Source organism: Diadema setosum, chromosome 9 (assembly GCF_964275005.1).
Source record: "Diadema setosum chromosome 9, eeDiaSeto1, whole genome shotgun sequence".
In the NCBI taxonomy this organism is placed as follows: Eukaryota; Metazoa; Echinodermata; class Echinoidea; order Diadematoida; family Diadematidae; genus Diadema; species Diadema setosum.
Genome location: NC_092693.1, coordinates 19880921 through 19903223, shown reverse-complemented (window position 1 = coordinate 19903223; position 22303 = coordinate 19880921). Strand labels below are relative to the sequence as shown.

At 39.4% G+C, this 22303-nt stretch overlaps 1 protein-coding gene across 2 annotated transcripts in view; it reads right to left on the bottom strand.

Annotated features, from left to right (window-relative positions):
• The window catches only part of LOC140233051 (core-binding factor subunit beta-like), a 71225-nt gene extending 56830 nt beyond the window's left edge, over positions 1-14395 (bottom strand). For both annotated transcript variants that reach the window (XM_072313161.1, XM_072313162.1), the window contains exons 1-3: positions 14219-14395; positions 9400-9486; positions 6183-6299 (exon numbers count right to left, since the gene is read on the bottom strand). In XM_072313161.1, the coding sequence (XP_072169262.1) occupies positions 6183-6299; positions 9400-9486; positions 14219-14305 (291 nt within the window). In that variant the 5' untranslated portion in view covers positions 14306-14395. The remainder of the gene's footprint in view (positions 1-6182; positions 6300-9399; positions 9487-14218) is intronic.
• Positions 14396-22303: the final 7908 nt, after the last annotated feature.

Here is a 22303-nt window from a genome sequence, read left to right as displayed (position 1 = left end):
CGTAGTAATTTTTGATAGTCGAAATGTTATAAATCTTAGGGCCACAGAAATGAAGGTGGTAGGAAATATACCATGCATTTGGATTCCCCACTAGACAGCCGATGAATATTAACTCTCTCGGCCTCATCATGTCAAACATCCAATTTTATTGTATCCAAGAAGGTTGCACATTGCAGTGACAGTGTTAATACATCACCATCATTACGATTTTTAGGAGGGATTTCTCATGACTGCTGCAAAGTATGAACGTTATAATGACGTTTTCAAAATCAAGAAGAGGAAAATAAAATTCAGATCCGGCATATACATTTTTTTTTTCATTTTTAAAGACACCAGTTTGTCTTTTACACGGACCTAAATGTGGCCACAGCTGACTACGCTATGAATCCGCAAACCCCTCTATAAACAGTTCCATATCGGAAAGGAATATCATTCATCTTCTTCTTCGATACGATTTCTGCCTAAATATTGTTCTGTATGAACATTCTGCCTCAAAAACCGACACAAATAACAAACAGACATTGCTTTGTCACCGAGGTCAAAACGACTGCTTTCATTTTTCCTACTCCAGCCGTACATTCTCTTCTCCATGAAAAATCGCGGTCAGATCCGCCAGACATGGAGGGGCGGGCGACTGCTTATCTCACTGCCCAAACTCTCTGGCCATGTTGGTGAAACGTTGCGCGCCTAAACAGGATACATTTACGCTACATCAACACGCATTTTCTCTGCCACGAGTTCATTGACACAACATGCCGTCGTACTCCCCTTGCACACTTGAATTTGTTAAGAAGAGCTGGAACAGAGCCGGGAGAAGGGGGAAGGGGGTGGGAGGGGACGGAAGGGGGGGGGGGGGGGCAGGAAAATGAGAAAGAGAGAGAGAAAGGAGAGTGAGAGATATACAGACTTATGATGATAAATGGCTCGCGAAATGACAGCCGCTATTAAACATGACGACTTTCAGAAAACCTACCCGCCATGAAAACAGCACAAAATGCATTTCCGCCCCGGAGTTTTGCGTCCATTGTTGCCGGGGCTCTGAATGCCTACAGTCCAACCCCAAGTACCGCTCGCCCAATATAATATGGGTAAGGGCCCGCAAAATGCCTCGGGGAGCGTGGGCAAATTATACAGCCCCTTCTGTGCGTTATTGAGAATCACTAATTATACGTCTATCCCATCAAAACCATCACTTCCTGTTAATACTCTATTGCGTGCGTTGACATTGGGGGCTCGCAGACAAGATCGTCGCCCTAATCCCGACTCCCGACGACAAAAGAAAAGAGGGGAAGCCAGGGGTCGAAGCCGCTCCTTCAGATTTATTAGAGACATCAGCTCATCTTTATAATACAAACATCGTATTCTTGTATAGGGCCACCGAGCCCCTCTTCGCAAACAAGTTCATTATCGTGCGCCATTGTACGCTGACAAAGCCGCCAATGATATATCTCTCATAATGAATTTTGTCTTAGGATCTGGCTGGAGGCAAACATGGGTACAATGGACCTCTCCGCGCCGGATATCATCATCAAATTCCCACATCAAAGACCAATTTTCAAGTATTATACACAGTCATATACATTTTTTTCCAGCATATCATATTATACCAATGCATTTTCAAAAGTAAAGAATCAAATTGCGTTATGAATCTCGCACTTTTGATCTTCCGCCTCAATTTGTGCTCGTCGATTTTCATGGTCGAGTGTGAAAAAAGACATATGACAAAACAATTGCAAAAAGAAATATACTTAAACAACAAATATATATCATGCATACATAATATCATATACATAATCGTATCTTATACATTGCAGATTAATAAATGTATAACCATGCCGCATCTTAGAAACTTGCATAATCGGCAACTCAATCTTGCCACATGAAGTTTTTGCAGAATTGTAGTTTAAGAATTGGGTTTCCTGCGCGACGGATATGGTCTCTATCACAGCTTTTAACAGTCTTCTTTTAGACCTAGATATTCTCCGAGTAACAGTCTCGGATATAATTCATCTGGTGTTTGAAATGATTACAAATCAGGATAAGAGATTTTCCCCGGTCTATCTCTCCCTCGATCTCTCCTTCTCGTCTATCTTCCTTCTTCTATGTTTAAAGCAATTATGCTTTTGTTTGATCAAGCCGTACACCAACAAGGCTTATGCTATTAAAGCACTGAAAAGTCCTGCCTTACGAAAGGAGTGATATAGAAAGAGAGAAAGAAATAGAAAGACAGAATGAAAGAAAGAAAGAGAGAGAGAGAGAGTGAGAGAGAAGGACTGAGAGGGAGATTACGCTGCCCAAAACAAAATGGGTGCAACGACCGCGAACATTCACAGATCACTTCGCAAAGCTGAGGTCTGCCTCCATCATGTTTCCCCGATATTTGACTGTATGCAGGCTTGTTATGAACTATTGTCAGGGCCAGTGCGTTTAAAAATAGAGGAAAAATGGAAGGGGAGAGGGTGGGGTAGAGGCAAAAGAAACTGCTACAAAACGCAATAATAAAAAAGAGACTAGAAAGCAAGAGAGAAAACAGGAAGAATTAAGCAATAGGGACAGAAAATGGCGGATCCACTTCGGTTCCATTGACTTATTTCTCGCTGGGTTCTGAGTAACAACGATCATAGTCCCCCAACAAAAGGCTACGCCAGAGCTCTGGCCTATGATGATGAAGGTCACACGGTATTATCTGCAGGTGAGATGTTTACCCGTTTTTTTGTCATTGTTAAACGCGAGACCGAGGAGCAGTCGCTTAAGTCTATTATTCCCCCCGCCATGCTGCGAAATATCAATGCATCAACGATTAGATTGTGACATCACGGAGCACATCGAACGATCATTATCTAGGCTCTCCTCCGCTCTGCCCTGTCTCTCGGTCTCTGGCTCACGCTCATAGATGATGATAATGGCACAGATATTGTTTGCCTTGACAAGTATCACATCATTATCCGTGCCAGGTCATAAACATAGCAGAGAATGATGTCGTTAACAGTGTAAAGCAGTTATCGAATGTTTGCGGGCGGATTAATCTCGTGAATTAAAGCCAATGACCCGAGTCTCCTACAGAAGTGAATGGAAGACATGTCTTGATATAATGTAGGCTCCTACTCGGGTAGTCTGTGAAACATCTGCCCCGATCGTCCGCGGGAAGCCTTCCATATACTTGCTGCGCATTCCCCAAAACCATCCACTCTATAATTTCAGAAGCAATATCTATCACTTCTTCTTTTCCTAACTTTTATTTAAGCCAATCCTATAACGATGACAGCGTTTTATGCACACTTTGAGCTGCATAATGCACTCGTAGTGACCGCTACAAGCTTGCTTGGACAGAGCAGAGTGACCATTACACAGGTTTATGGGTCAATGCTGCAGGGTCAAGAGCACTTCCCGCCTAGAGTTATTGACCGTGACACGTCATTAAACGGAGAATTGCAGATGATAGAAAATCGTTTGTATAGAGTCGAGAGGGTTCCACAGAAATCTGAGACAAAGACCATAAAAGATAATTGAGCACTCTCCCAAAAGACGGAGACTGCAGTTGAAATATTATAATATCACACATAGATTAAGCCGCGCGATATAACACGGTTCATGCATTAGACTGACATACATGTACATCTATACCTTCTGCAGACAAATTGCAGAGGTAGTTACATAAATAACGATGAGCATGAAAACATCTTAATGCGCTAAGGAAGAGTATATAAATCCTCTCACACATGTTTTTTAGGGGTTCTGTAATAACGTATGGTGTTACTCTCTCCACATGGCCCTAATGGTTCGGGAATAATCACCGAAACGAGTGGCGTCGCACCTCTCCTTACATTCAGCGCGTGCGCATCATACTTCTTCATCTATGGTAGATAACAAATTTACGAGGGAAGACCACCGTCTGCTCGTCTGCTGACAACCGACAGAGGGAAAGCCTTACGTCGTGTGCTACAACAGGCCCCCAATATACCAAGACTTTCAAAATACAGGTGTGTTAATGGTACAAAAACTATCCGACGGAAATGACCGAGACTCAATTCTGTGCTCGTGAGAATAGTATACCCGATATAGGTTATTCAGTTACTCCTATCTACTTATCACCGAAATAAGGTGAGTTGGTCTTCCTTTGATATTAAAAATTGCTCCTCGATGGGTGAAAGAAAATACTATGTGGAAAGAATGTACTTTTATTTTTTTTTTTTTAAACCGAGGAAAACCTCGGTTCCTCCATGTTTTACAGAGCAACAGTATTATGGCGAAGGAGAATCTTGGTATTATAGCACTCTAACTTCTGTTTCATATAGTGGGGTTAAAAGCAAATTTAGTGACGGAAGATTTGTCGATGGTCGTGGGGGATGATCGAGACTCATCGCGGGCATGCTCTGCGGTGTCCAGTTGGCGACCTTCTTTTCGGCCGAGTCAAGAGTCGTGGTGTAGCAGACACCACAGACCACTGAATGACGATAGGTGTTTATAAACACGTCACCTTCAAAAAACCCGGTTGATATCAACATAGTTATGATACTGCAGACTAAATATAGACAGCTCTTTCTTACTTCACACCATTTCATCCTGTAATCTATCAAGCCTGAATGATAAGAATGAAAAAATACTGGCTGAGCCGATAATCAGTGTTCGTCTAACCGGCAAGGTGTCGCTCCCGTGTTCTTGGGAGTCGCGTCCACCTTGTGTCAGTCACCAAGTTTTGTTCTCCTAGTAACAGTTCCCCTCTTTTCGATAAGATTCAGAAAATGAGATTCTTTGACAATGTACCTGCCCTTCAAGAAAACCTCCGCCAAACTACGCCGCGCAAAATTATGTCTAACTTTACACAAAATCTACCTCCATGGTTTTATGTACACTACAAACATGTAAATGATAATTGTACCTATACTGTTTTGATGGCGTGGAGGTTAAAAGGAATACAACGTTCATGACTGATATAATCATCTTTGCGGTCACGAATGTTTTTAGTTTTGAAATTTCTTTATGCCCTCAACGTTTTTGTCGACTTTATTGTCAAGCAAGTACTCTCGGAGTTCTCCTTTTGTAAAGATCTCACCATGATTATGATTGATTTCTCCTCAATGTTAGAAATGTCCAATTTCTTAATACAAATTTTCTCCTTTTTAAAGATCTCATCATGATTATGATCAGTTTTTCCTCAATGTTTGAAATGTTATCCAGTTTTTAACACAAATTTTCAAGCTTGCTGTGTGTGAGTTCCTAAGCATTTAAATCAAACGAGAATGTCAATGCAATGGAGTGTATGAAAACTGATGTCTAAATCACTAGCATTTTACACATTAAACCCATACATATTATCTTTGTCAACTTAAATTGCAGATGGTATCAGCTACTCACTAAATGTATAAGCATATAAGCGGCTCAGGGAGGCCATGTTCCTTTTCATGATCCTCCAGATATTTCAGGTGTAGAGTCTTTGGCACAATTATGTCCTAAACAATGAGGTTGTTTAGTCTTCTTCATTGGTACGGACATAAAGGGACTGCCATGAAACTGTATACATGTCAAACCTAATTTCCCTAAACAGCAGCAGCATCATTATTCTAAGTACGCTAACGTCAAGCTGGATATCTCACACAAACATTTACAATAGTGTTTATTGACATTGACAAATTCACAAATCAGTCGGGTATATTATTATCATAGGCAAGGGCTGTTTGTGATACATATACAATTTTTACTGTTTTACAACTACCTCAACAATAAAATAGTTATGTGTTTATGACACAATCAGTTGAATTACAATGTCAAAGATTTATGGATGAAAAAACAAAGATAGTACTAAAATTGTTTTATTTGACTGAACTCCTTGGATTTATACTACTTCACATTTTACACTTATAAATAATTCGGCTGCATACTCAGAAACTTAGAATAAAAGCATGGCAGTACAAATAAAAAGAACTGCCCTACAGACATAGTGGTTTTCCAATGGTATTTCAAAATTGTTCGGGGGGGGGGGGGGGGGTAAATGAGCAAAATTCCGAAGGAAATTGCTAAATCTTATCAAGTTGTATTTCCCTTTATTACTTAAATGAAATTCGACCAGCATTTTGCTCTTGTATTCTTGTTCATCAAATATCAGCACTTTTGTTTGTAATTGTAGCCAACTGTAAGGGGAGGGGTTATGAAATATAGACGGACAGATTTTCCTGCTCACTGACCTTTCCGTTTTCCTTGTCGAAGTCGACGTACTCTTTGGTTGGTTTTCTGTCGCTCGTTTCGCTCCATGAGTTGGGGTAAAACTGAAGGTGGAGATTTGTGCCGGTTGCTACGAAGGACTGGGTGACGAAAGGGAGTGAGGGAGAAAAATAGATGGAAAGTTAGTATAAAAGGTGTGATACCTCTTGGTATATCAAAGGTAGGTTTTGAATCACAGAAGGGTCTCTAGCGGTTGTACTGAGAATGAGAAACCATTGAATAGTACAGGTTCAAACAGTACAATAATGCATTACATTTTTTTTCTAACAATATTTTTGAACACGTTTACAAGACCTATAATTCAACCTCATTGCAAAAAGACGCGAATACTGAAAACCATGTCAATTCATAGACATTGTCCATGATCTCTTTATTTGCAAATCGTCCTACTAAGAGATATGAAAATAGTACAATAACCACCCACATTCATTTGGAAACAAGGACTGCAGCGTTGCTTCTACACCACCCTCTCCCTACCCCAACACACATTAACAAACACGCAGTTTTGTTTTGTTTTGTTTCTTTCGATTATCGTCATTATCTTGAGTTGATATACGCCAATGCATTATACACACAATATGGCAGCTATATTTCTTTGTAGAAGTTCACTGTAAACAAGGGAAGTAGCAAGGTCGTCGCAGGCAGAGCACAACGGGAGCGGGAAGGACACCCGTGCCTGCATTGCCGGCGGCTGGGAGCCCTTCGAGCGGGGCATGTGCACAGTATACACGTCCGCCGTCCTCCGCTGCTTAGATCGTCGAAGGTTTGGGGAAAAAGGGCAACCTTGAACTAATCAGTCAATATTTCTCAGCTAGGTGTACACTCTTTCTCTCTCTCTCTCTCTTTTTGTGGAAATATATATTTTTTTTTTCTATGTGCACGCTGTTTGTTGAAGGAAAATTGTGTGAGGCACGTAGCTACAGGCTACACTACTAGACGATTTACTGTCTTAGAAGTACCTCGATTTGGCAGTGGTATAGGGACGGTAGCCTACAGCAAAATCAGGGTGCGAGCAGAGTGACAGTCATGAAATTCTATCGAAGGAGGGTATGGTGAAATGGCATCCAGGACAAGGGTTAAACTGTCATTCGGAGAATCTATGTATGTACAGAATGTACATTAGAAAGTATAATATTATATAATTTTTTTCTTGCGAAATTCATTCAGCTTATTAATTTGCGATATGTACAATAAAGTATGACCGTCACTCAAACTGCACTCTCTGCAACTCTATCAGAACGCCGCCGCCTCGTGCCTGCTTGACTTGCACACTATCATAGTCCACAGAAAGGCATAGTACGATAAACTGGAATCATTGAGTTAATTCGATGCATACTGTTAATGAATTTAAAACTGAGGATTGTAATTCCTACATGCGCTTGAGTTAAGGTAAAGCAGTATCCAAGAAAGGTTTAGGTATGATAAATACAGGCACGAAGTTATAAGCTTAGGACGAGAAAGAAAAGATCACGCATGCTCTAAAGATGCGAGTCCCGAGGGACAGGCGCCTTTCTTTTCGCGTCACGATTTCGCAGACCATTGTTTTCTGTTCGCTCTGTTAATACACGGTATTTTAATCACGGAAAGGGGGATTTAGGGATCTTCTCTACCGAAAGGCCCCAAGGCTATTAGGATTAGGCGTAGGATATGAATCCTACGCGACTGGGAGGAGAAGGAATATCGGTATAGAAGCCCCAGCGCGAGTCACTGGCCGTCTGGGGTAGCCAGGAGTGAGCCTGTGATAGCGGACAGGCATAGGTAGGAGGTACGAGATCGTGATGCGGACACAGCTGAGAGTTTTGGATGAGGTAATGCGCCTTTAGTATAATGCTCGTGCTAATAGCGATGGATGTACTCGTTTGTGCATGATTTATGCGACCAACAATAGCTTTCAACTCCTTTTGTGAGAGCACCATCATTATCACCGTCATAATCTTGTCTCCTTTCAAGGAATAAGCTCTCGACCATAAGAGAAATGAAATCTTGGTAAGCACAGCATAAAGATTGACGGAGGAATAATCCTGCAATCGATCATCAGAAAGCATCTTGATGGAACAGCATTGGCGGTTAAAACTTATGAAAATAATGAAAAAAAAAAGGTCGAGCAGTATATGAAAGAAACAAAAAAAAAAAAAAAAAGAGTGACTTGTGAAACACTGTCTGATCAACAAATAGAAGATTTGCATGGAATTAAAGTACCGGCGTGATATTGTTATATCAAGATCATTTCATCAGCTCATTCTTTCTTTCGGTCTTTTTGATGAGAATTAGTGTATCATATCACTGAAACCCCTGGTATTATAATGCTCAGTTGTGTTTTGTGTTTCTATGGAAAGATTTGGCTGTTCACAAAAGGATTTAAGAATCATGACATTAAACACCATAGGCCTATGTGTCTGTCATTGGCAGTTCCAAGTCATGTTTATACATTTCACAAGCGAGCAATAGTTTTGACAGCTCCTTAAAATGCCGGCATGTCAACGCTGTATACCTTTATGGTTATCTTCATAGGCCTCGATCTTGTTATACAATCTAGGATGGATCCAGCAGTACTGGAGAATTACGGTTTCGGTTTAGATACTGAAGTTAAAATTCACATATCTTGTCGTTATCTTAGCCTCATGAAAATAAAGGTCTCGCAATATGCGGGAAGACCTTCAATCACGACGAAATACAGTTGTACATGTACCTCGGAAGACATGAGAAAAGAATATTATAACTGAGCTATATTCTATATGTTAATGAATGTGTGAAACGCATTTCTGGAACATTGGGAGAGCTTTTAAGTGTGTGGCGAGGCTAACGTGACAAGAGGAGTACGTCGAATATACCGAGAATTATGATATTAATGATGAAGACAGGTACATAGTGATGACAATATGATGTACAATGATAATAATCATCCTTGTAAGGTTATTGACCATAACGATGATATTGGTGATAATAATGATGATAGTGGTAATCAGAATTATGATGTTGTGATAGTACCAAAACCACTGATGACCCGATCATTGATAATACTACTCAAAATGAGGATTTGTATATAAATAGATATGAATATATAAATATATGAATATATAAATTAATAAATATATAAATATATAAATATATGAATACATAAATATATGTATACATAACATTTTGTGTAAGTGGTGTCTGCTCTGATGGACAGTGACTTACTAATTGCGCGTGTCCTTCCCTGCAGCTGTTGACAAAACGCATCTGTCTTTCCTCTTGCGATCTGTCACGATAACCTGTATACCGAATCTGAGGAAGACATTCAACAAAAGTGGGAAGGGAATGAGAGAAAATATAGAGAGGTTATTGAACTCACAGCACCATAATCCTTCAATAAATGCATATATATAGTTGAGTCACATGTATATCCACCTTATATATATATATATATATATATACCGTTCCCCTGTCTCTCCCTCCCCCTCTCTATCTGATCGATGTATCTATTCCCTTATCTATCTACGTATCTGTTTATCTATCTATCTATCTATCTATCTATCTATCTATCTATCTATCTATATCTATCTATCTATCTCTAGTTAACAAGTGCAGTCACTATCATGGAATGGTCATGATATTTGATTTATTTATTATAAGTGTGAATGAAATATTATATCTCTTAAAACTTAAAATCAAATTTCACTCGTCATTGCCTATTACATAGGTCTGCTTTTTTACACATATGCATCATTACGTGGTTTCCATGGCAATATATTTCATGGTAATATGCCTTTCATTATATATGCTTTTTGTTAAATGAATGATTGAATCGTACGAAATTATAGAAGTGCACTTCAACTATATGTAACGGCCATGGAAAGCAGAAAATTTGTAAGCGACATTTCAAAGCAATTGATGCATATTTTCCTTTTTAATGAGAGACTCAGGGAAGTTTTAATATGAACGATAACGCCTGCAGTAACGTTTCCAAGGATTTATCAACATTCATGTTATTTCCATGAAAATAGTTCACCAGCAAATGACTATCACTCGTGAATTTTAACGTCGTATCCACCAGATATAGAACTAAATTTTCCAACTCTGGAAAATGTTCTTTTTATTCACAGAGAAATATATACATGTGCCCGTCACAAAGTGGAATTTGAAGAGAGAGAGTTATCACGACATTGACTTAGGATGCCAACCTTGTAAAATAGCACTGCAGTATTGTAATAGCTGAAAAGGCTTTTTGTTTGGGGGGGGGGGGGGGAGAAGGGAGCAGTATTTCTACCTCCCTGCAATATAGACATTCGTAGCAATACGAAATGGGAGAAAAAATATTCTAACCTGTTGTATTTTGGGGCAAAGAAGAGAATAAAATGCTGTTAAATAGTGACAATTGGTATCTCTGTTGAATGACTGAAGTATTAACCCATTACATATCCGAATGAAGGCTTGACAATTGGACTCCACTCTCACTCGATGAAGGATTTCAGGGGGAAAACAAACCCCCAAACTAGACCATTATAATATTATCTCAGTGAAGGTATCAAGTAAAGTTGCAAATGTAAATTTGGTAACAAGCTGGACATCTTCAGATCTATATAACTCAATGGAGAAGTTCGCTGTGATCATAACGACTTGGGTTATTTGCTTTAAACGTAAATTTGGTAACAAACGCGACACCTTAGTATACAGATTTCCAACTGCACAGAAAGGCTATAAAGCTCGCCGAGCGAGATCAGAACGACTGGCTTATTTTCATCACGCATGTCCATATCTATCTATTCCCTCAGTCAATGGCTTTGAAATTTTTAATTCGTGTCTAAGGCACATGTGTGACAAAAAGTAATAATCACTGTACACAGCAAGGGGAGAACTGTAATGAATGTGTTCGTCGTTACGTTGACATTGCAATAAAAACAAATGTCATTTTACAATTTCAATATGTCTGCAATATACTCTGCTCAATCAAACATTACTACAGTATACCAGAAAATCTATTTTAAGATATCGATGTGGTTATTTGAGGATAAAATCATCTTTGTGACAAAAAAAAAAAAAAAAACACATTATAAAAAGATCTAATTTTGGAATTGGGTGGTGATTGTCTGCAAGCGAGCTTCTAATCAGATAAGATTGCATTATTTTGTGGGCAGCGACGAGAAGTGAATCGACTGTATTTTATTGGGGGACATAGCAGTCGGGAAATTGGAAACGGTACACTGGTTGAGTCGGTGGGGATTCCCTGGCGGGGAAATCAGCGTGGTGAATTAGCCCTGTCACGGAAGACGGGTTCTTTCTGCTGGGCAGGCAGCAGCCATCTTGGGACAGGGCGCCACGAACGCTTGCTCGGCTCGGCCCTAAGTCCTGGCGATGGCTTGCGAGACCACTACGCCATCATATTATTACTTGACCATCGCAGCCAGACCGGAACCTATTGTAAAGGTTTCTGACTCGTCAATACTGCTATTGATCTCGTCACATTCATGATCGAGTTGGAGACTCACGTAGGCAACATCCCGCCCTCCATTCCTTTCATTAATTTCTTTTGTTATAATGGCACGACCTTCCTCGCTACGGGGTGCAGACCCCCGTCACACTCCGACGAGTTCATGGCGGGTGCAATCGGAGCTTGCACTTTTTTTCATCCATTGGTTCCCCTTCTATTCCTATCCATTCGCTCTCGCGATCTCATGTATGAATTGCTGGTGCTCAGGTCGGAGAATGGTGCGGTGACTTGCCCGTCAGCTCGGCGTGACTGTGTGTAATGGGGAAGGTCTGAGGCGCCGAACCGGTAGTTAAATCAGCATGACATGTCGAAATAATGAACGATATACAAGACAAAATATGTCCTTTTTCCACTGATAACCCGACAAAAGTGATTAAACTGACGCCATGGCCATAATAATGAACTGAAATAGATTTTCCACTGTCCTTTCATGCAGCGTCCTATTTCGGCTGCTACCAGCGACAATGCGAGTAAACGTCAAAAGCCGACGCGACGCCAGCACCCGGTCATACCCCGAGCCCGAGATGGTAGCTCGTGGAGTGGAGACCTTTTCCTCACGTGTCCTGTGATTCCCCAAGCTGACACACTGGATTACAGAGAAGATAGTTTCTATTCCCACCATATAGATGCCACTATGGTCGACAAATGAACAGAAATGAATTGATATGGGTCATTCCTCAGTCGGTAGTTTACAAATACAATGCAAATCGTTAAGGAGGTATGATATTGTGATACCTCCTTGAACAGACGATGCATCTCTACCTTTGTTCGCAAAAAAAAAAAAAAAAAATGTCTATACCACGCGTGTTGTCACCAATGATCATACTCCAATGATGCAGTGCAAGTGAGCACTACTGGTGACTATTTCAATCTATCCTAACCCCGAGCTACCCGATAAAGTTATGCATGATAATTCCCAAGTGAACAAGTATCAGATAGGCCTACACCCTATTCTTCCTGTTTGTTAAACGGTAAAGCAGTAATTCTCATCTCCGACTGTGACGACTTAAAGTGAAACCAGCCACCACATCATAAGAAAACACACATTTGAACATTTATCAGAAATCAGTGATATTTCCATGTTCGAGAATAAGATGGAAAAGATGGCATCGAAGTTTATACCATGACCGCAGCTTAATGGAGAGATAATATGGCAAGCTAGAACCATAAGGGCATTAAAATTAGAACCCATGACAGATGAGGGGAGATATAAAGAGTAATTTTTTTACAGACGTTAGACTCAACACCTTGCCCTATTCTTTTATCCAGCTATTACCTGATTACGTAGATTTACTAGGTCGAAATCACATATTTGATTTGTAGCTTAGGATGTAAAAGAATTCAGCTATACAAAATCACAGTCAATTAATATTTTGTACATCACGTCACAAAATACCTATCATTGTTTTGTAGAGGCAGAATACAGTCAGCATATAGCAGCTTTGACTTTCATACGCTTTGCACTTGTTTAAGGGCACTTTTGACGCTTCTACATTGATTACAAAATAATCACCCATTTGTTGAGGGGAAGAGATACTTTCCTTTGTATTTCACATTCATTAAGTCAAAGTACTAGGTCACAACATGTGTAAGAAATGTACGTGTACGACATGATAGCACGACATATACCTGATGCGTTATCGCAATCGGTTCCTCTTTATCACTGCTATCACCGGATTCAAATGTCAAATCGAAAGTACGGAATTGCGTTAACTACTATACACGTTTTCCTATTGCCCATTGGACATCCTATCGCAGATCTGAACTGAAACAATGGCACCTATTCAGCATCGATGATTTGATTACAGCATAAATGCAACAGTTAGAGTGCAATTTCATACCACTGGGTAAAGTGACATACCACTGGGTAAAGTGAGATCAAGTTTGCCTAACAAATGCATCATGCGATCATGTCCTATTTGAGCCTGAACAATGTCAATGCGTTTGCCTGGCAATGGGTACACGAAACAAGAAGACTGTTTACTACTGCCTCGTACGGTACGTGGTACGTGTCACTGAACTTCTTTTGCAGTAAGTATAATTCGCGGAAGAGGAAACGATGTTTGTTTTGTTGTGCTGAATCCGTTCTGTTGGGGGATAAGGGCAAGGTTTGCGAAATTACGCAATGCCAAACATGGAACTCCGCCAAGCGGAACGCGGAACGGATACACCAGTATATACACACACACACTGGCAACGTGCGGCTCTCGCACGAAAAGTCGCATTCGTGATAAAACGTGCTGAACAGAACGAGTACGCCTGAGCACGGTTAATAATACACTTCTTCACACCGGACAGAAAATACGCGTTGAGGCGGTACTACATTCATAATAATAATAATAATAATAATAATAATAATAATAATAATATCAACGAGAAATCTGAGCTGTGAATAAGTGTCCGATAACATGATATTGACAAAGTCAAGTATCAAAATCATCACGCTCTATTATATAAAGTTCTCTGTTACTTTAAAGTCCGCGCGAGACTTTTTTTTTTCGTGTAACACTGCGTTGTTGGAATACGTACCTCCGATTCTCGACCCAATTTCCTAAATAATTCATCATTCTCAAATTTGTTCCTCTGATCCGACACCACTCTTGGCATAGTTGACATCGGTACTGCTTCTGTGTTACACGGCACGGTAGAAGTAAAAATCAAGAAAAGGTAGGCTTTCCCCTCGCTCTCTCGTGGGCCAATCCTTTGCGTACTTAGCACGGGTATCACTCGGTTTTGTAAAGGCGCACACCGATCAATGTATTTCCCAATACCGAAGGCAGACGATCCAGCAAACCGTGCTTCCAATACATGCACGCGTGTCACAGCTGGTCTAGTCGCTACCCGTTTACAGGAATTTATTGAAGCCCCACTCGCGCGTGCTCACAGAGCGATGACGAGCTCATTCATAGCCGACTACCGTATTAGCATAAGCCACCCCCACATTCGTGACGTTGCAGGCAATTGCACAGTGATTGGATCAATGGCCCATACACCCCACTGCTAGGTTAGATTGGCAAGTGCACTCCAATGTAGGGGTAAACTTATTTGTACTGATTTCATGTGGATATCCTGCTCTAACCCAGGACATTGTATCTCTGAATTCGTCATTAAAGTCACTAATAAAATAAACATATTACTCTGGTTCTATTCTATAGCTATACCTATTCATGTTCAATTTATGTAGGGTGTTCAACAAACGATTTGATTTCCCTAAAAGGTGAATGGAACATACCGAACAAAGTGCGACAATATTAATAGATTCTAGGTAAATGATCATTGTATGATGGATCAAGGAACAGGTTGACGGGACGTTATGTTTCTGTTTTGTGGCATCTGAAACTTCTCTCTCAAAGAGCACATAGTCATATACCTGGTGCATCACTGCTGTTCTCTCACAAGCTATAGACTCTTAGAGGAGAATATTATACTACAACGTAGATCTCTTTGCTGACACAAATATACGTCGAGAGTCTCTATCTCGACAAACGAGTTAATCGATCTCCGAATTACCTATCGCAACATTCCAACGCGTTTGACTAACTATTAGTCAGGCAGAAAGGGCTGATACACCGAACGGCATGCTGCCTATTACTCATCGTGTAGTAGCACCGCTACGTCATCGCCATGCGTGGGTAGACTGGATATGTGTTCTCCAGAATTACCACGCGAAGAAAACAGTTCGTACGCCAAAGTCAACGGAGAACGGAACGCTGTGTGACTGGCGCTCAGCGATCGCAGTCTTCCGCGGCTTTCATTCTCGAACACCAGCGTTTCTTGGCCCTTGAAATGTGATAGTACATGTTTTCTGCGAAATAGAAGCATGCGTCTGGTATATGCTCTACATAACATTGTGATGACTTTGCAATATTTGCTCAATTTCGATAATGACAGAAATGACTAACGAGATGGAATGTTGGGAGAAGAAGAAATACTGCGTGGAGGTGATTTTTTTTTTCTTCATATTCATGAAGCTCCTTGGAAACACACAGGACAAGGGACAAGCATTTATTACACGGTATGAACCCTTTCGATCTCACGAAATGTGTTCATACAAAGAAGGGAAAGAGGAAAATGCATTCAGTATGTATTATGCTGACTATATAAAAGAACGAGCTTATAGGAATGTTTTGGTTGAGATGAGAATCCGGATTAACTTTTTACGAGATACAATGTAATTCAAAACTTCTCATATGAAATATAAAAGAGCATATCAACTCTAAAAGGAATTAAAAGTTTGTTTGACAAAAATCGGTTTTGAAATGGCTGGGATATCCAGACACAGAGAAGTTCTAATAAAAGTTGGGTCCCAACCTTTATTAGGACCACTTTGTTTAACTTTTGTTTTCGATGTCTCGGTGATTTCAAAACCAATTTTATTAAATAAATTTTAAAGTCCTGTTCAATTGTATGCTCTTTTATATTTCATACAAGTGGTTTCTAATTATCTTGTAAAAAGTTAAAACCCGATTCGCCGTCTCAACCAAAACTATACCATCCCTTTAAACTGGAAGAATCACAAAGGAAACATACACACGACACGCCCTTTTTAATCTTTTTTTTTTCACTCTGTCTTTACAACCTGATGGCCCGATAGCGGGTTTCTCTTTTACAAATTGACTCTTGACTGATTCTATAGACACACTGTTCCATCGCTGATGCGGATTAAGCCACCACGATTAATTAATCTTCTACCAGAGATAATCTCTTTATGGGTGACAAAAGGATTACAAAACTGATGTCGAAGTGGTGTTATATTGTTGTTTTCACTAACAATCATTGCTTATATGTGTCATATGAATTCATGGATCGTATGATACACCTCTCACATGCAGAGTTTGTGACGTCAAGCCTCAAATGAAAGAAAAAAAAACACATACACACACAACACCCAAAACATACTCTAGATACACTGGCAGGAGGCAATTAATTGGGTCCCTCTGATCACCCAAGGCTAATCTAGCAATGCAGAGTTCGTGACCTACAAAACAAATGATAAACACTTCCGGAATTTAGACGCAATCATCCGCCGCCATATTATATCTGTTTGTAACACTAAAACCCTCCGGTCGATTGATGGCTATTTAGTTAGTCAAACAAAGTCCAAAGTCATCATCATATTGGTCGGTTCGCGCTTTGATCAGGCATCTACTTGTGGATAAGATGTCTTGTTTGCAATCTGACACAAAAGCAAGCTATGTCTCATTGTTGCCAACAAGTCACTAAAAAGCCGTTTATCACCAAGTCCAGCCGAACAGACTTGGCTGGGTAGTAATGCAGATGCAGAGTGAGCTCATTTCGCCTTTCGTTAAGAGACAGACAGACAGACAGGCGGGCGGGCATGCATACAGACACAGAGATAGACACACAAACAGACACGCACCCACCCACATATCCACATAATTAAACACGAGTAAAACGGAACCGAATGTCAGTATGTGTATAATATTATTATTATGACTTTTCGTGGAAACCAGTGGCGTACATGACTTGAGTTCCGAATGGGGAGTGTGACCTTGTGCATAATCCTAAGCGAGATCTACCTGTTTCATGATTACGTTCTCTCTCCACCATGAAAGGGAAGGCAAACCCAAAGAGCAATGTTGATTGAGTAAAAGCATTAGCATTAGTAGAACACATCAGTGAAAATTTGAGAAAAATCGGACTATCGATGCAAAAGTTATGAATTTTTAACGTTTTGGTGTTGGAACTGCTGGATGAGGAGACTACTAGAGGTTATGATGTATTAGAGGACAACAATTATAAAGAAAATATAAAAGGAATTTCACAAAAATTCCTTTTTCTACCAAAATGAAAGAGCTCTTGAGTAACCACTTTCAGAAAGCAGGGGGAATAAGTGCTACCCCTCACATTGTATGTCAGTATCAAGTTGAGGGAATGTATAATTTTCATGAAAAATTAATTTTTACTGATTTCCCTTTATATTTTCTTTATATTGTAGTCCACTCATACGTCATAACCTCTAGTAGTCTCCTTTCCCAGCAGTTCCAACACCAAAACTTTAAAAATTCTTAACTTTTGCATCGATTGCCCGATTTTCCTAAAACTTTCACTGATGTGTTCTACTAATATTACTGCTTTCACTCAATCCACATTGTTCTTGGGGTTTACGTTCCCTTTAAAGAAAGTGATGTGACAATGATATAGTCCCTACAATCCAGAATACATCGAACTGACTTCAAATTACTGTAGCAGATGCTCTTAAAACTTGGACCCAAGTTTAAGAAAAAGTCGTATGTAGTTCGAGTAACAATTCAGAAACAATTCAGGAATAAATCATGACAAAGATATTCTGTTTAAAATCATCAATCCTCCTTCACGACTCTCATCTCTACTTTCCTCTCTCCTGTCAGCTTGTCTTATCTATTTCCTTCTATTTCTCATTATAATAATGCTCTCTTCCCATCTCTTTCTCATAAAATGGAGCTCCAGCTTTAGTTTTTTTTTTTTTTTGGTATTTATTTAAACCATTTGGTATGTGATAAAAGCTGTGCGCCTGCGCCGATCGGCAACCATGTTTCCCGCCACCAAATCAGACGAGCTGATCAAGCTTCCAGGATCCCACGCGAAACTGTTCTCGAAATTCAAACAGTAAGTCCAGATACAATAACTCCATTTCGTACCTTTAGTACGAAAATTAAGTTTTCCTGCTAAAACGTGATGCCGAATAATCTCATAATGATAATCAGTAAGATGTACGGATTTGAGACTGGGACATGATTGCGCTTGAAAACAAAATGGAAATTTCAAGATTTTTTTTTAACGAACTATACGGCAAGTTGTGAGGCGATGACATCATTAACTCGCTCATTTGCATTATTTTTACTGCTCAAGAACTGTTTGATGAAAATTAGAAACACTTCACAATTTCATATCTTCCCCGATTTGTCCGATTCTATCCGATTTTGATCAGAGCTTTACTGTTGTGTTTATAGTTTGTTTGCTTTTTAATCTTTCTTTTAAGATAACATTTTAAATGGTCAGGAATTCCCCTTTGAATAGGTCCAAACAATTCCAGACCGCTGACATTGAAAAGAAGAAGAACGTTACTGATTTGAGAGGAATGTAATTGCGAAGCTATTAACATGTTATGTCTTCGCGAACGTCGCCCACTGGCGTCCGTTGATCGGGTCATCATCACCACATAAAATGTGTATACCCACTGGAATCTCGTAAGCTATATCACATACCTGCAACACTACTTATCCGGTGGATTTTAAGGCCAGCCATTTGACACCCTGCATTCGCCCTCCAACTGTGATAAACATTCACTTATGTTGCTAATTGACCAATGTTGTTGTTGTTTTGTCTGCAGGTTTTAAAACTTTTTCTTTCATGTTTTCTTGTTGTTGTTGCTGTTGTTTTTTCGTTACGGCTATGTCTAGATTACCATTTGAAAAGTTTTAATTTTACGCTTTAATGGCCGCAACTCCATCGAAAGTTATGCAATTCGTCAGTCGCAGGATAATCAACACAATATGACAAAACGTTTTAATATAAATGGGCGTGAGTCCCTTTGATATGATCGAGATTGGTAGGAAGGCCTAGTTTTCATGTTTTCTGCATATCTGGCCATTTTGTGCCGTTCATTCACATTTGTTTTCATCAATAAATTAGTTATTAACATTTATCGTTTTCATATACACTATAGTTTATTCAAACGTTGATCGATTCATCAGTTGCCTGCAATTGCTTATCTATTTTACCTTTATATAAATCATAAATCAATCAGTCAATAATTCAGTCGCCACAATCAGTTTCAGTTGACACCATGACCATGGCAAAATCATTTTTAAAATATTTTTTTTTTAAACGTCATGATTAAAGATATTGATATACGCACAATTCTTCTGATAATGTTTTGTTCTGTGTAAAATATCCAGACCATGTATCTGGACCGTAGAGCTGCGGTCATTTTTTTTTTTTTTTTTTTTTTGGGGGGGGGGGGGGGGTGGGGGTGCTATCAACGTGTAAGCATAGTCTTCTCCAATGATTTTTTTCACCCTGATAGGCACGACGGACTATTTTCAATACCTTGACGTCCTCTGACAGCGTATACGTTTATCTCCAGAGTTACAAACTGGTAATATGTATATAAGTGCTGAATTGCCCAACCCTAAAATCACTCCTATTCCGGGCTTGTCTTTTCTCTAGCATGTCTCTATCATAAAAATCCATTGATCTCGAAAAATTCCTCGAAGACTTACACAAACGGGACGTTTTAGACATCACCATGTCCACATCCCTAAGTCCCTTCAGTCATGCCTGTCCGTTGCACACCAGCGAAAATCACTCGGCTAAGGTCGTGGAGGTACACTAAGGTGCTCTCTTTAAAAGAAAATTCCACAAAAATTCACTTTTCTAGCATAAATGAAAGAGCACTTGACTAACCGCTTTCAGAAAGCAGGGGGAAATAATTGCTACCCGTAACATAATATGTCAGTATCAAGTTGACGGTATGTGTAATTTTCATGAAAAATTATCTTTTTATATTTTCTTTATATTGTTGTCTACACATGACGCCATAACCTCTAGTAGTCTCCACATCCAGCGGTTCCAACACCAAAACTTTAAAAATTCATAACATTTACATGGATTGTCCGATTTTCCTCAAACTTTCACTGATAATTATGTTAATTCTACTAATGTTGCTGCTTTCACTCAATCCACATTTCTCTTTGGGTTTGGGTTTCCTTTAACGTTCTCTTTTCTAGGGTAAACCTTTAATACCTGGAGTCAAATATGTGTCGAGCCGATGCTGAATCGACTTTGAGATCGGTTTAACGAACCTTCGGAATAACGAACCCTTACTAAATGAAATACACCACGACAACAACAAAGACACACTAGTCATTAAAAAGACTACACTCTTTTCAACCCTGCAATTATAGGAACATGAAATCAATCATGAATCCTGGACTCTGGAGCCGATGTTTGAAATACCTTAATCAGATCTCTCTTATCGTTAAAAAAAAAAAAGTCACAGGTTAAAAAAAAAGCAGGTGTAAACACTTGACTTTTCATCAAAGGACCCAGGACGAAAATTCTTTAAAATGATGGTATCAATTACAAAGGAGCGAATGAAAATCTACGCTGGAACATGGTAGTGACTTTCAAATAGAATACTATGGTATGTTTTTCTCGGACAACTGAAACATTTTTTCCCCTGAACAACTGAAACATTTTTTCTCGGACAACTGAGACATTTTTTCCCCTTTGATTTTCTTTTGTGAATGTCGACTTGCAGAAATGAAGTCAGTTGAAGATATTCATAAACTTGGGAGCTAAAATGTGATAGAAATCAGCCGATGTTTCAAGCGTACTTCAACATAAGTCTTGTGCTATGTCATGTTTCGTTAATCCCAAGCAATGTTAATAGCCATCTTTGTGTTCTGAATTGCATTTTCTCAAGTGTATTCTAGATTGTATACAGGTCTACTTTTAGCCAGAAAACATGCTGCAACACAGAAGGACAACAGGACGTGCCATATGCAAATGACCTCTAACTAATGGAGGATATTGCTTGTCCGGTGATCATAGATAATATGAAAATATATGTTCGTATATTATCGGGTGCTGTTCGTTATTCCGAAGGTTCGATATTCCGAAGGATCGTTATTCCGAAGGTTCGTTAATCCGAAACACACAAATTCCCTATACCTAGAGGTTCGTTAATTCGAAAATGACAAAGGGTTCGTTACTCCGAACATTATCTTTGTGGCGTTATTCCGAAGGTTCGTTATTCCGAAGATTTGTTCATCCGAAAATGAAATTCGGAAAAACGAACCTTCGGAATAACGAATCTTCGGACTTCAGAGCCTTCGGAATAACGAACCTTCGGAATAACGAGCTGTAACCATATTATCATACCCAGAAGAGTACAAAGAGAAACCATTCCTCTCGGAAACGTCGGAAACCCAAGAAGAGATTATTGATCATGATCTCTTCCTTTGAGAAGACGAATAGACACAGTGGCAAGAAAGAGGATCCCGAAAGAAGAAATCCACTCCAAATAATTGTATCAACTTCATTTAAAAAAGAGAGATAGTGAAATGTTCCCTGTATATAGAACAATGCTAACTTCCTTTTCTTTATCGGATTCGTTGTTTATCAGGTATTCCGGGATGCTTTTCGTTCTTCTTACGGAGTCGTTCACGTCAAGACTTTTCCTGAATTCATAAATTATCATGTATCATAATATGCTTCTTGCACATTTTTACAGTTACAATGGTTACCTAACTATGTCGCTCGGGTGACGAGGAATCTTGTAAACGTATCACAGGTGACTATCTCGTTATTTTCCAATGTGCTTTCGTTGTTTGTTTTTTCCTTTGCTCTTTTTGTTCTCATTTCTTTTACGTCCTACTCCCTCCTTTCATAGTTTTCGTTGTTAGGTTGTATGTTTTTAAAACCAACATTTTCATCCAGGGACCTATACAATACAAGTTTTGCTTTTAAGTAGGTCCCCCACATTTCATGTTTGCAAAATTGTCTTTTGTGTTCTCGTGTAATTACAAAGTTAGTCTAATCTTATGTTCTATCGACTGTATCATGGTATTTATGTTTGAGATATGGAACAATCAAATCAAATCAAAT